This window comes from Colias croceus, chromosome 20 (assembly GCF_905220415.1).
Source record: "Colias croceus chromosome 20, ilColCroc2.1".
Classification (NCBI taxonomy): Eukaryota; Metazoa; Arthropoda; class Insecta; order Lepidoptera; family Pieridae; genus Colias; species Colias croceus.
Window position 1 is genome coordinate 8,103,557 of NC_059556.1, and position 11,065 is coordinate 8,114,621.

Here is an 11,065-nt window from a genome sequence, read left to right on the forward strand (position 1 = left end):
TTTACGAGCGCACTTTTCAAACGTATAGGGCTATTAGGCGCCTTGTTATGTTATTTTACTTTTTTGATACAGTGGCTGACAGTGGTAAGCGGTTTGATTCCTGGAGGTGAACAAAATAAAATGTCTTCTTGGTCTGGACTTATCAACTACCTTTAGAAAATCGAGCAGTGAAACAGATGAATTATTAGGTATATTTAGTTTTTTTTCTACAAGTAATTATTAAATATAATGGAAAAATGTGTGCGTGTACTAGAGTACACACGTAAGAAGTGAAACTTAGGGATAAGAAAAAGTTGGCGCGTAACGCAAAAATGTCACGCCTACGGCGTAACGCAAAAATGTCACGCCTACAGCGTAACGCAAAAATGTTACACTAAATTTTTGTCCAACCCCGATAAAGAAGTTTCACTTCAATAATGGAAAACTACGGAATTTAATATTAAAATTAATTTACATATCTACAGAAAGCCAAATTAACTTGATCTCTTTGCAACGTTCAACAAAATTCACAAATACCCAGCCCCGGGTTACTCTTATTAACAAAATCACATATCAATATTAATAAACATTAACGCGACGTTAATTTTAAATAAATTTATTTAAAATATGATTAATCGATAGACCATCAAATCCCCATCACGTCAGTAATATTGACATGCATACAATACTTGTGACGACTCAACGTAATATCTGCAAATGGAAATTTTTGCATACAATATTGTTACGCGTGACGAAAAATACAATATATATTTGGTATTCAGATTTTTTGCCGCAAACTATTATTTGCATATAGAAGAGGTACCTACTATAATCGATCATCAACTAATTTCAATATTATCGCGTTGTTTACGCTGTATTTTTGAAGATTGATCGTTTGGTTTTCTCACGAATTTTATATTTCGGTTGCATAGTAATTAACTATTTAAAAATTATAAATCATCAAAAAATTTAATTTAGAACATTTTATGTGTAAAAGTATATTTTGTAATATTCGTCGAGATAAAATATATTTTAATAAATATTAAATTTTTACACCAGGTACACCAAAAGATATTGCAGATGCAATTGCCGCATTTTAAACTGCAAATTCCTTTTATTTCATATTTTTTCAACATTTCCATTTTGAATTTACAATCAAGGAAAATTTGATGTTTATCCATAAAACACGCCAAATAAAATATAGATACCTACACATTTCTGTCTCATTACGCATCCATCATTATTTACCCAAAAATACTAAACATACGCAACCGTATCAAACGCGTCTACAAAATCGAAAATAAAGAAATCTAAACATAACGAACCTTAAACAGAAATCCTCTTTCCTCGCACCTATAAAGACGAAATAAAAAAAAACATACACACATCATAACCCACAATGCTTTTATTTGTTCGAATTATATCAGAACGGGTCCCTGTATGCAAAATTGGTACGAAATTGAAAAATAAATTTGCTACATATTGCTTTTTTGATTCGGTTGGTTATTCGGGTAGGGTTGAGGGATGCTATTCTGTAATCGTACGATATATTTACCACTGAAGCAAACGCATGGTATCAGTGTAAATATTCTAATGATTAAAATTTCAATTGTCTGCTTTACAATAAGCTCTACATTACCAATACCACAAATATTGTTTCCATTTCAATTTATAATTTTAGAATGATTATTCTAAAGAACTTCTTTAGGCAGTTTAAAATATTATATATACACCTTTGTGTTATTGCAAATAAAATAGTTGACTATTTTCTACTCATCATAACCTATGCTTATTCAAACTATTAATAATTGATCTATCTCTGTACCAAATCATACAGATACATCATCCAATCTATTGTTTTGCGTGAAAGACTGTATACTATCCTAATTCCTAACCAATATCAACATTTATAAAATTCCTATTATTTCCCGAAAATACAGAATAATATCACTCCAGAGAGGGTTGCGGTTATGTCATACACCGACGCGTCGTGTTACTTCATTAAAGCTGTATTACTCTGTATTACTGGGGATAACAATAGGCAATACTTTTTCTTGTTTCCGTCTGTTTGTGCGTTGGAATCCACTGATACTGTGGAATTAACGATACGGAATTAAAACGATTTCACGAGTAGTTATTTGTTTTTCTTATTTCATTTTATCATTCAAATAATGAACTGCAGATAATGAACCGTATAATATATTTGGTTTAACTATAAGATACATATTATACATAAAGTAACAGGTTTAAGTTAATACTCTCCAAGAAAAATGACTGCTATTCCAGTTTTATTCAGTAAAATCCCCAATTAATTGTGTTCATCGCAAAAAAAAATGTATTTCAACTTACAACAACTATGAACTACAACTGAAAGCTCTACCATCGTCTAATAATAGTATTACTATAGAATACACTTAGAACCTAGGTAACCTAGTACTAATTCGTCACACCACCGCGTCTGTATTGAAATTGCCGGAATCAATCATGACATGCGTGTTAGCCTAATGTCACTTAAACAGGCTGCCACTCCGCTGGAAGCCTTAATAATATTCGTGGTCATAGATTAAACGCAGATGTAGCAATGGACATCAATGCTGGAAATCTTTCTATGCTAGCCTTCGAAAATACTGGTAAAAAGTAGGCCCACAGTCAAAACGGCACGTGGTTGAAGCATTTAAAAATTCTTGTATTTCTTCTGCTATAAAATAAAGCTAAAGAAGAATTATTTGGGTACCTGTCAAATTACTGTCCACATCCGGGAAAAATCGTTACTACATTATTTATATGTTAAACGAAAGAAATAGATACTTACAAAAATCTTTGCTTTACCGTTGAAACTACCTACCTAGTTTACAAATATTTTTTTTAGTTGGCAGTTCTTGCACCAATTGACTTCACCTTTTGCATTCGAAGTTTTTTATTTTTTACTCTGTTTCTTTCTTTCTTCCTAATTGAAATTCAAAATATTCATTTGCCGTGTCTGCATTTTATACGCGAGATGTAACCCATCCCTTGATTGAGGCAGAATAAGCGCTGGACATTCAATATCGATGCAAATGTCTGGAGGGTGCGTACGTTCAGATATTATTACGATTAATTTATGTATACACGGATAATGACTATAGAATGCCAGTTTTGTTGTTTGTATAGCTGTATCAGATGTTTTAATTTTTTCATCTTTAAGGTTTTTTCGGCAGTAATTTACGCTGCGTGTTTCAACGTAATTTACTATTGTAAGTAACAATTAATATTTATTTTTATTGAAACAGGTAGGTAAAGAAAATGCTAAAATTCGATTAATTATCATTTGGCTAAAGTTAAAAATTTTAAGAACAATTTTAATTAAGGACAAAAAATGTAATCCAAACCTAATGATATTTTTATTGATAAACTAGTATATCGTGTTCGCTCTTTTGGCTGACAATACCTTGTCTAATACTCTCAGCCTTCATTTATGGTGAGTACTTAAAAGCGCAGCTATCTTCCACAAATTTTATACGAGACAAGTACTCAAAACAATTGAAAGATAAAACTCAGCAACACAAAAAATTAGAGAGCTTTCGTACGTTTCAAATATCAATTAATCCCTCACCCTATTCACCCCAAAATCCATTATTAACTAACCAAAAAATTAATCACCGAAAAGATCACGTTAATCTCATTTATATTAATTTCCTAACAAATAGCTAATATAGAATCATAACCACATAAAATATGTTCAAAGGGCCAATTTTTCGCCACGTGACTAGAGGTAATACGTTTTTTACTTAGTCATTTGGTGTGGGAACCGATTAATGGGAGTTTACAAGGTGTTGTTGTATTCAATGAGTTAAATTTTAAATTTTTAAATATTTAATAGGTAGATAAATCGATTAGATCTCAAAATATTTATGGATTTATAAGAGAAAATTTTATTGATAATTCTTTTATGACAAACATATCTATGATTCATTTACATAATGCTGTTTAGATTCAAATTGCCTACTGTTTCACGCCGAAGTCAAAAGAATATTATGTAACTCAAACAGTGGCATTTTACAAATGAAGAATTTATACAATTTAAAAAAAATCTTTAAAAACATCAGAATATTCTGCATCCTATGCAGTGATTGGGATACAGCTTGATAGAAATGTGCTACTAAGTTAAAATTTTGCAACAATAACAGTTAAAAATATTGCGATTGCATTCAAACTTAAATCGAATTCCCGAATTCGTTTCAAATAAATTAGTCATCATAGTGTAATATTATGATATATAATAATTGGGTATATTATAAAACGGAGTACACCATAACAAAAACCTCAAACTCATACCCCTATCTATTTCAAAACCAATCGCAGTAAACAATGCACAAAAACTATGTATAATCATATCTCTAATGACCGTATTTAAGAATTTATTCCGAAAGAACGCTTTTGATTTTCACTCGCGCCACGTGACTGGCACGTGACTGCCGCCGCCATGTTCGAAAACCCAACCAGTTTTAACAGAACTACAACCCTTACTAAATACCCAACAAACGGTACTTTTTAAATTGGTTGCATTGTCTGTCATTATTCCAAACGTTTGAATTTTGAATTCGGAAGAACATCCTCTTATTACACAAAAATGGTGCTTCTTCTCATTACATTAAAGGCGATATTACATTAATGGCAGTGTTGAATAAATAGGAAAATGAAGGCTGGTTTACAACAATACAATTTTCTGTTAAATTACAATAATATAGAATAGTTCGTATGATACGTAATTTCGGTATTGTTTATCTAGTTTGGGGTGTTGATGACGTGTAATCCTTACTTGAACAAACAAGGGTGATCGTTGAAGCCTTCAAATCTAAAATTGTTGTGATTGTTATTCACAGTTTTGTATTTATTTATAAATTTATCTATAAAATAATATAAACAGTAAACTGTTCGAGACTCAGCTAAAGTTTAAAAATCGATAAGGAACTTTTGAGGAGAAGGTACCATTAATTTTTATAGGAGTCATTTTCAAAGCGCCATTTACAAGAAATTCATCGAAGATTGAAGTCTAACAAAAGGTGTCTCGTCTTTTCATTAGACTGTCCTAAGCAACAATTAATAAAACCTGCTTGTCCATCGTAAAAAACACAAACATTAAATACTTGTCATCAAAAACCAATTCATCAGGCGTTTCCAATCCACAAATCATAATCAGCGTACAGACTAGGAAAAAATAAAAATCTATGACACGATGGGGACAGACGTGACCAGTCTAACTTGAACCCTCTAATCGTATCCAATTTATATCTTCGAAAGGATATTCCAAAACATGTTCAAGCTGTGAGGGGTCTTTGTGAGTGGTTTAGGATTAATGATACGGGAGCTACCGCGAAATTTAATCTTGCACAAAAAGTATTGAATGGAAGGGATAAAAAGAGTGAGTGATAAATGAGCGTCGCAGGTCATCTTGGGCGCTCTAAAGTCTAAGCGATACGTTAAGTGATTTTATTTTACGTACAATTATAATACGTTAGGTGCTTCTGATCTTATAGTGGTCCAACTATTGTAAGGATTAGAGAGTTTTATAAATTTTACCGTGATAGACTAACGAAAAAATTTATACTTAAATCAAGAAATTTCAATCGTGAATTTGATTCTGTACAAGGAACTTTAAGTTTTTAAGCTATTGCATAGCTTCTATCGCGGGCCTTGAGCGCGGGGACCGAATCGAGAAATTTCGTAACGAAAAAACCTCACGCTCCCCACTCAGACGGGCACGGGAGGTGTGGCTTGCAGGCATGCTATGCAATAGCTTTACCGCGGCAGTCCTCGAGTGCCACACGTCTTTTTTTTAATACAATGTGTCCTTCATACTGTTGTATATCTTGAAATCGAAATCAACTAGTCTAACCATCAGCTATCTACTATTGCTTTTGCCCTTATTACATAAGTTTAACCTACAATATAATCCAGAAAAAATCAAGAGCTAAGATAGCCGTTTGCAGTTATTGTTAATGGATGGACACATGGATAACTATATAACCCGAAAATACCTTTGTTAGTAAAACTTGTTCAAATGCATTTTAGCTTTCGATTCAGCTAATCTGATGATTAATGACTTAGTTGTCAAAAGTGTCTGCTCATATCGATTGACTGGAGTTAATTCATTAGTTAACTTTGAACGTGGAGCTATAGATGATTTTGTAGTAACTCTGTGTGTAGTGGTTTGTAACAACTTTACAAGAAGGTAAAGGTTCAATTACAGAACAAAAAATGGCAATGGTAGGTAGCAATGATTCTAACTTTTGTGATCTATTTTTGTAAAATGCCTTTACTTCTTGACCGAACAAAATTTTATTTATTCACTTCTCTGTTCTCGTTTAATGCTGTTACATCACCTCCTGTAATCTCTTTAATTCCAAAATTTTTATAAAAAAATATTATTCTTCAAATCTAGTCCGAAATTACTCTGTAATAATATACGTTGCATTTGCATTGATTCGTTCTATTCTAAAAACTTTATCGTCATTTTTTACTATAAGTAGCTTCCAAGGCAAAATTTCATTTCCTAGCAAACAATAACAACGGTGATTACCAACTCTTTCCCAAAGGGTGGTGGTCGCTAAACGGTGATTGCTTTACCAAACCGATAGGCGTGCACCCATCCATCATGCGGCCACAATGCACGACGCATCATCCTAATATCTAGTGAAAGAGATGGTGAACTAAATGCTGTTAATGATTAATTTAAGAAATTTTATAACAGCGGAAATTAATATTAATAATGTTACTATAATTAATATAACTATTAGTAATATCATAATACCGTTGCAGTAAGAAATATTTCATTGTTTTTTATAAACTGAAAAAAACTTTACAATGACGAACACAGTTGTTCATGTCGTGACCAAGGGAAATAAGGATTTATTTTAAAACATATATATTTAACTTACTCTACAATAATTATATCATGATCAATCCAAAACTACCTCAAGTAAACTTCTAAACTCCAAAAACTGAAAAAATGAAAAATGAAAAATTTATTTGCCAGAATTGTGGTTACAACTTTGCATCAAATTATTCTAAACTAGCTCGAAGGACCAAAAACATCAGCAGCTCTCACACGACCACGTACAAGCAGTTCATTACACCATAATTACATGATCGAAAGAGGGTTATGATCACGGTCATTTTCTGTGTCACACACGTGCCTTTTGTTTGAATTCAACAAAAATTACGTACATCGTTGATTGCGGTGAAATTGGTCAGCTATTTGAAAAAAATGTTGATATAGGTTCTATGTAATATCTTGTTATGAATGGTTGAACACTGTAACGTTTCATAAACGATAAATTAATAATTACTCCGATTCTATTGTTTAACAATAATATAATATGAAATTTGTGATGTTTAACAAACCATTTATTTGTTAAATGTGCCTGCTGTTATACTTACCTAAAAATGTTGATATAATATAGTAAAAATAACGTAACTACCTACCTACCTAATATAAATATTATGAACTAACTACCGATACTGGCTTTATGTAAGAAGTTTGAAATGGATTTATAACTCATGTACGTGAAAATAAACTTTACAACGAATTCTACATTAACGTACTTAAAGTAGTAAACAGTCATGCAAAATTTGATGCCACAAGAATACCTTTATAACAATATTATCTGAAATTGATATCTTCTACTTTCTATCTTCTTATTTCTTTTTCCCACCTCACCCTTAAGATTATATTATTTCGAACTCATTGCGATCCTTTGTAAGCTTATCGCAAGGTATATTTATTTTCATGCTTATTACAATGTCAGATTTTTATTGTGTTTATATTCCTTTGTGAAATTTATTCTTTTCCTTTTAGCTTTTTATTACCTACATTAGGTTAGCAGAATGCCAAATGTGTAAGCTAGATGGTGATACAAACGACCATGTTTGTAAACAACATTATGAGAGCTAATCTAATCCTAAGTTTGGACAACCACCAAATAGCATTAGCTAATTGTGTCGGAGAACCAATAACAATTTTGCTTAAACGTAAATTGTTTTAGTTATATTATGTGTTTTATTTTAGTTTATAATATTAATTATCACGTCATCAATCGATCATGTTATCATCTACAATACTACATATACTATAACAGTATAACATAATCTGCTCATAGACTTTTAACCTTATGTAAAAATACTTTAAGTTTCTTATTTTACGAATTACCTGATTCTTCATACATAAGATCTTCTTTAAAACACAATACATAACACATAAAATACTGTAAGAGTGTTGAAGTAGCGTAAAGATTAGTCGTCAATTTTCACCTACTTATGTTTTAATTATATCCGATCTTATTAGACACCCTGCCGTCTTAATCACATCAAAGCAAGCTGAACATACACCAGATAATAAACCTTATGATGACATCAATAAGGTTGGAAATAAAGCTGAAAAAGTGGATGAAGCAGGGCGTTAAATTAATATCAGAGGGATTATGGGTATTTGCGAATTGACACTAAAAGTGTGCGGACGCTTTGTAGGATTACTGGTACTTATGAATAGATGACGTGTATTTATGACGTATATTCTCTACGGCTTAGTGTAACACCACTGCACTTTTTGCTGGCACGTGAAGGTAATTTAGTTCAAGTGAACATGCTACATTTATTAGGTACCAGAACATCTATATCAATCTGACATCTTATTTTGACAATCAACATTGACTATGCTCGAGATGCTGCTAGATCTGCTGCTATATCTTAACCTTTATTATTCTCTTCATATACAAGGTTACTGGTAATATTATGATAGTGAAGAGTTTAATACATTAATTCTTTCATTAACATGAAGACAGCTACCAGGGTAAATTATAGATATATTCCTGAATAATAAATTTGGGTCTGCAATGTGCCATCTTTTGATGAAAATATGTGCCAAATTTTCACCTAAAGTAAATAATTCTAGCTTGACGAGTCATCAAAAGTTCACATTACAGAGTACAAAAAAAGAAAACCAATTAAGATATTAAAAACATTTATTTCAAAAATCCATCAGTCATCTTCTTCCACCACGTCCCAAAGATACCGATTCTTGAACTCCGTGATGCACTTTTCCATAGAATCGTCATATTTCTCATCGCTGATTGGTTCAGGGATTGCTTCGTCATCATCTAGCAGTGACGTCACTGAGAGGAGGGTCGAATCTGTGATGTTGATTGTGTCACCAGCGTCACCTCGCTCTGGTCGACTTCTGGTTGTTCCAAGAGTCTGAAAAAAAATTAAATACCCAAATTTTTCTTTGTCATGTCGGACGATGTCGACTTCAGTGTTCTAGCAGTGGTGATGTTATAAACATGCGCAGATAAATTGAAAAACTAATTTATTTCTTGCACGCTTGTCTGGTCTCGATCACAGACTTATCAGACGTATTGTTATGCTTACAAGATAATAATAGTACGTAAATGAAGCAAGAAATTTGCTCACATCAATTATTGCCATGTGCAATATCGGCACTTCCAATTTAAACGGTTTGATCTCTTGTGGCTCTTCATCTAGGTAAGAATGCTCAGTCTTTACCTGCCAAGTGAGCTACAAAATTAATAAATATTTAGATTTTTTTTTATAATCTGTTTAATAAGGTTAACATGAAATGATTAAGGTACTTAACTATTTTAATTCTTAAATAGGTACTCGGTAGTAAGTGTTTTTATTCTCTTTCATACAGAATTTCTTTCAATTTCTTCATAGAAATATTAAATATAATGTTCTAGGTTTAGCTTACCCTTCGTAGACGCCATTTTTCTAAAAACTCATTGGTTTGTTGTAAAGCAGCCCGACTATCTTGCAGGAGTTCATCCAATCTATCTTTAGCACGAATTTGTTTGTATTTGTTTAAAAACTGAAAACAATAACAACGTTTTTAGAGACATTCCCTTGAGAAATTATAAATTATTTAACTACTAGCGGTCCGCCCCGGCTTCGCCCGTGGTACATATTAACGTTTTCTCTACATAAGAACCATCCTCGTACTTCAAGGAATATAATAAAAAAAGAATTATCGAAATCGGTTCAGCCGTTCTCGAGTTATGGAATTACAACGAAAAGTGGCATTGATTTTTATATATTAGATTCATAATTATTTAGGTACTGTGCACGAACGTATATCGTTTTGCACCAAATTTTTCATATATTTCTATCCACAGAAACCCTTCTATAGTTCTATAAGAATAAATCACATGACTTCTATTCATTTTACATTTTCAGTGTATATAACTCGCGCGAGTTAACTTGACACCTGAAAAATGGTCCTGTCCCTTTCACTCCATTCTATTATCGCGTGAGAGTGAAAGAGACGGGGATAGGTAGCAGGTCTCAAGTTGACTCGCCCGGGTTGTACTTACAGCAATAGTCAATCCCAAGAAAACAATTTCAGTAACAATAAACGGTATACTTATAACATTATCATAACCCGTCATATCCGACAATTTCTCTTCCCGTATCGACTTCCTAACGAAACAGACAATTTTGCACAACAACTTTTGAAACATATCCACAAATCCGTTACCCAGTAAGTAGTCTATGAGGAACAGACTGACAAAACTCAAACAATACAAAGCAACGCTAACAAGTTCAGGAAGCATTTTAAAAGGATTTGGATAACGGGGATAGTGATACTACTAATTTACATGATAAAATTATTTGTTAGAATTTCACGAGAGATTTCATTGTCAATAATATTTGAAATGACGTACCTAATAAATGCAGTTCAGTAATTGATGAGACTGTTAACAGCTATAACAAAACATAGATATTTGGAAGCAGAAATTTATTAAGTTGAAATATATAAATCGATTTATAGTGTTTGAAAATAATTATCTCACCTAGCGCATAGTTTATAATAATCACGTATAAATATTCAATTACCTATACTGTTGTTTGTGTAATAAACTTGTTATAATGGCAACCAAATACCAAATACTGAAAACAGTTGCTATAGAAACGAATTTGATTATGCTGTTGACAGAGTCAACCATTTGTAGCAAGTCGGCCCTAACCAGCTTTTTGTACCTATTTGTGTTGAGTTTTGTATATTTTCAAAATGGTAATTACAGTTATTATACTT

The 11,065-nt window shown here is 32.1% G+C and overlaps 1 protein-coding gene across 2 annotated transcripts; it reads right to left on the minus strand.

Moving 5' to 3' along the window:
• Positions 1 to 8,960: 8,960 nt before the first annotated feature.
• On the minus strand, positions 8,961 to 10,660 carry LOC123700692. 2 transcript variants are annotated; one of them, XM_045647982.1, is made up of 4 exons: positions 10,344 to 10,660; positions 9,725 to 9,841; positions 9,427 to 9,519; positions 8,961 to 9,210 (listed from the first exon to the last, which is right to left on the minus strand). In XM_045647982.1, the coding sequence occupies exons 1-4, from the start codon at positions 10,581 to 10,583 to the stop codon at positions 8,995 to 8,997; spliced, it is 666 nt and encodes a 221-aa protein (XP_045503938.1). In that variant the 5' UTR covers positions 10,584 to 10,660; the 3' UTR covers positions 8,961 to 8,994. The 2 variants fall into 2 exon arrangements, with proteins under 2 accessions (XP_045503938.1, XP_045503937.1); XM_045647981.1 differs by having other exon boundaries at positions 9,427 to 9,531.
• Positions 10,661 to 11,065: the final 405 nt, after the last annotated feature.